We start from the raw sequence: 1988 nt of genomic DNA on the forward strand, positions 1-1988 counted from the left end.
TACTACTACTACTACTACTAATAATAATAATAATAATAACACCGCTATGAATAGTACAAGTATAAGTTCTGTGAGCGTAGTCATGAGAATACAACTAGATGAAAACTAAAACTAGCTTTAGACAAAACGATCTTAATAACACCATCGTGCTGTTAGGAATTAATATGACCAGGTCTTTTTGTCAGGCTTTTTTCCTTAAATAACATTTTGGGCTCAGAGTAAGTCAGGTATTCTTAAACTTTTCCTTCACTGCTTATATCTCTGTATACATAACTTCACACACTTAAATTTAATATGCATATGTGAGGCATCTTGGTGAAATCAGGCGTTCGTCAAAATAATGAAATGATGGAATTCGGCCTTTCTCCGCCGGTTTTGCAATTTTTTTCTTTCAAATTTTTGTTTTTTGGTTCAACACCTTTTAGATTATGAAAAACACATTTCTGTGAAGATTTAAGTTAAATAAGTTGATAAAAGGTATATAAAATTGTAAATTATTTCTTTCCAAGGTCTCTCAAGTTATGTAAAATCCCAAATCAGGCGACCCCCACCTCTGTCAATTTGCAAATATCCCAACTTCTCTTCAAGATAGACGGGCATTTTTTTAAAATCACAAGCAAGACAAATGAACATTCTTAAAATCGTACCAATAACTCCATATATCCAAAAATTGACGAGGGCCTGATTCTACCGCATCGTAAGACATAATTGTGTCATTAAAATGTCGTTGTTGGCTAATAAAAATGTCAATGTAAAGTGCATTGAGCATAAAAGAATATGGAAATGCGTTATATAAATATTATGCATTATTCATCATTGCTTAGAGTGTATTCTTTACGGCTGTATTGACGAGATCGCGAACACAATTTTAGATGGCAGGTAGCGCAATCTTGAAATAACTGGGAGCAAGTCATTTCTAATGCAAGTGTGTTTTTTTTATTTAAAAAAAAAAAAATTTAGTTGAGTTTTTACGGCGCTCGCAACTGCATAAGGTCATATGAGCGCCAGAAGATTAGATAGAGGTGTTACAAGAGAGTAACAAACATAACACAGAAGAAGGGGCGATACGGCCGACAGATGTTTGATAGGAAAGAAGAAGCAAACCACACCAGAGCACCCACCAATCTCCAACGAAGAGAGTAAGATTCATAGTAAGGCTTCGGATACAGGGAGAAAAGGGGGGCGAGAGAGTGTTGGAATTAGGTTTAGGGTTAGTATTACGTTTGATCACGTAGGTACGGTACATTGTAGACTGCTAATCGTGGGTGGTTGGCCGGTGCTCTGGGGTGGTTTGCTCCTTCTTGCCTATCAAACATCTATCGTCCTCATCTCCCCTTCTTTTTTTTATATTTGTGACTCTCTTGTAACACCGATAATCTTCTGGCGTTCATAATATGACCTTATTATGCAGTTGTGAGCACCGTTAAACATCTACTAACACTATAAAAAAGACTACCCACCTGAGATGGCGAATCCACTAAAGCCTACAGCCAGGGTCAGACAGACGATTGCGGGGGCGGTTGTGGTGGTGAAACTGACTCCTAGGAGAAAGATAGCCTCCATGCCGAAACCTGAGGGGGAAGAAATTTATGTCTGTAACGCTGACGTATTTGTAGATATATAATATATGTATACTTTTTTATATCCCAAACAAATATTTGTTATATATTGTATATCATCCTCATCATCATCATCATCATCATCATAATCAACATCATCATCATCATCATCATCCTCATCATCATCATCATCATCATCATCATCATCATCATCATCATCATCATCATCATCATCATCATCACGTGCCAGACCATCTGCGACAGACATCGGCGATCATTGTTCTCCTTTCATTCCTTTGCTCGGATGCTCTTAAAAAAGCTACGTTTCCCTGATCCTTCCCTGCTAGCCATTTGTTAAGGTTCCCTAAATAAGTTGTTCTGGGCCTACCACTGCCCCTCATTTTTGTCTTCTTTTTCTGACACAATTAC

At 37.4% G+C, this 1988-nt stretch overlaps 1 protein-coding gene across 1 annotated transcript in view; it reads right to left on the bottom strand.

The window, feature by feature from the left end:
- LOC101848683 (vesicular glutamate transporter 2-like) overlaps positions 1-1988 on the bottom strand; it is a gene marked incomplete at its 5' end in the record, with an annotated part of 43925 nt that overhangs the window by 23631 nt on the left and 18306 nt on the right. Inside the window, 1 exon segment of the mRNA NM_001310491.1 lies at positions 1461-1572. Coding sequence (NP_001297420.1) covers positions 1461-1572 — 112 coding nt within the window.

This window comes from Aplysia californica, unplaced genomic scaffold (assembly GCF_000002075.1).
Source record: "Aplysia californica isolate F4 #8 unplaced genomic scaffold, AplCal3.0 scaffold00495, whole genome shotgun sequence".
Taxonomy (NCBI): domain Eukaryota; kingdom Metazoa; phylum Mollusca; class Gastropoda; order Aplysiida; family Aplysiidae; genus Aplysia; species Aplysia californica.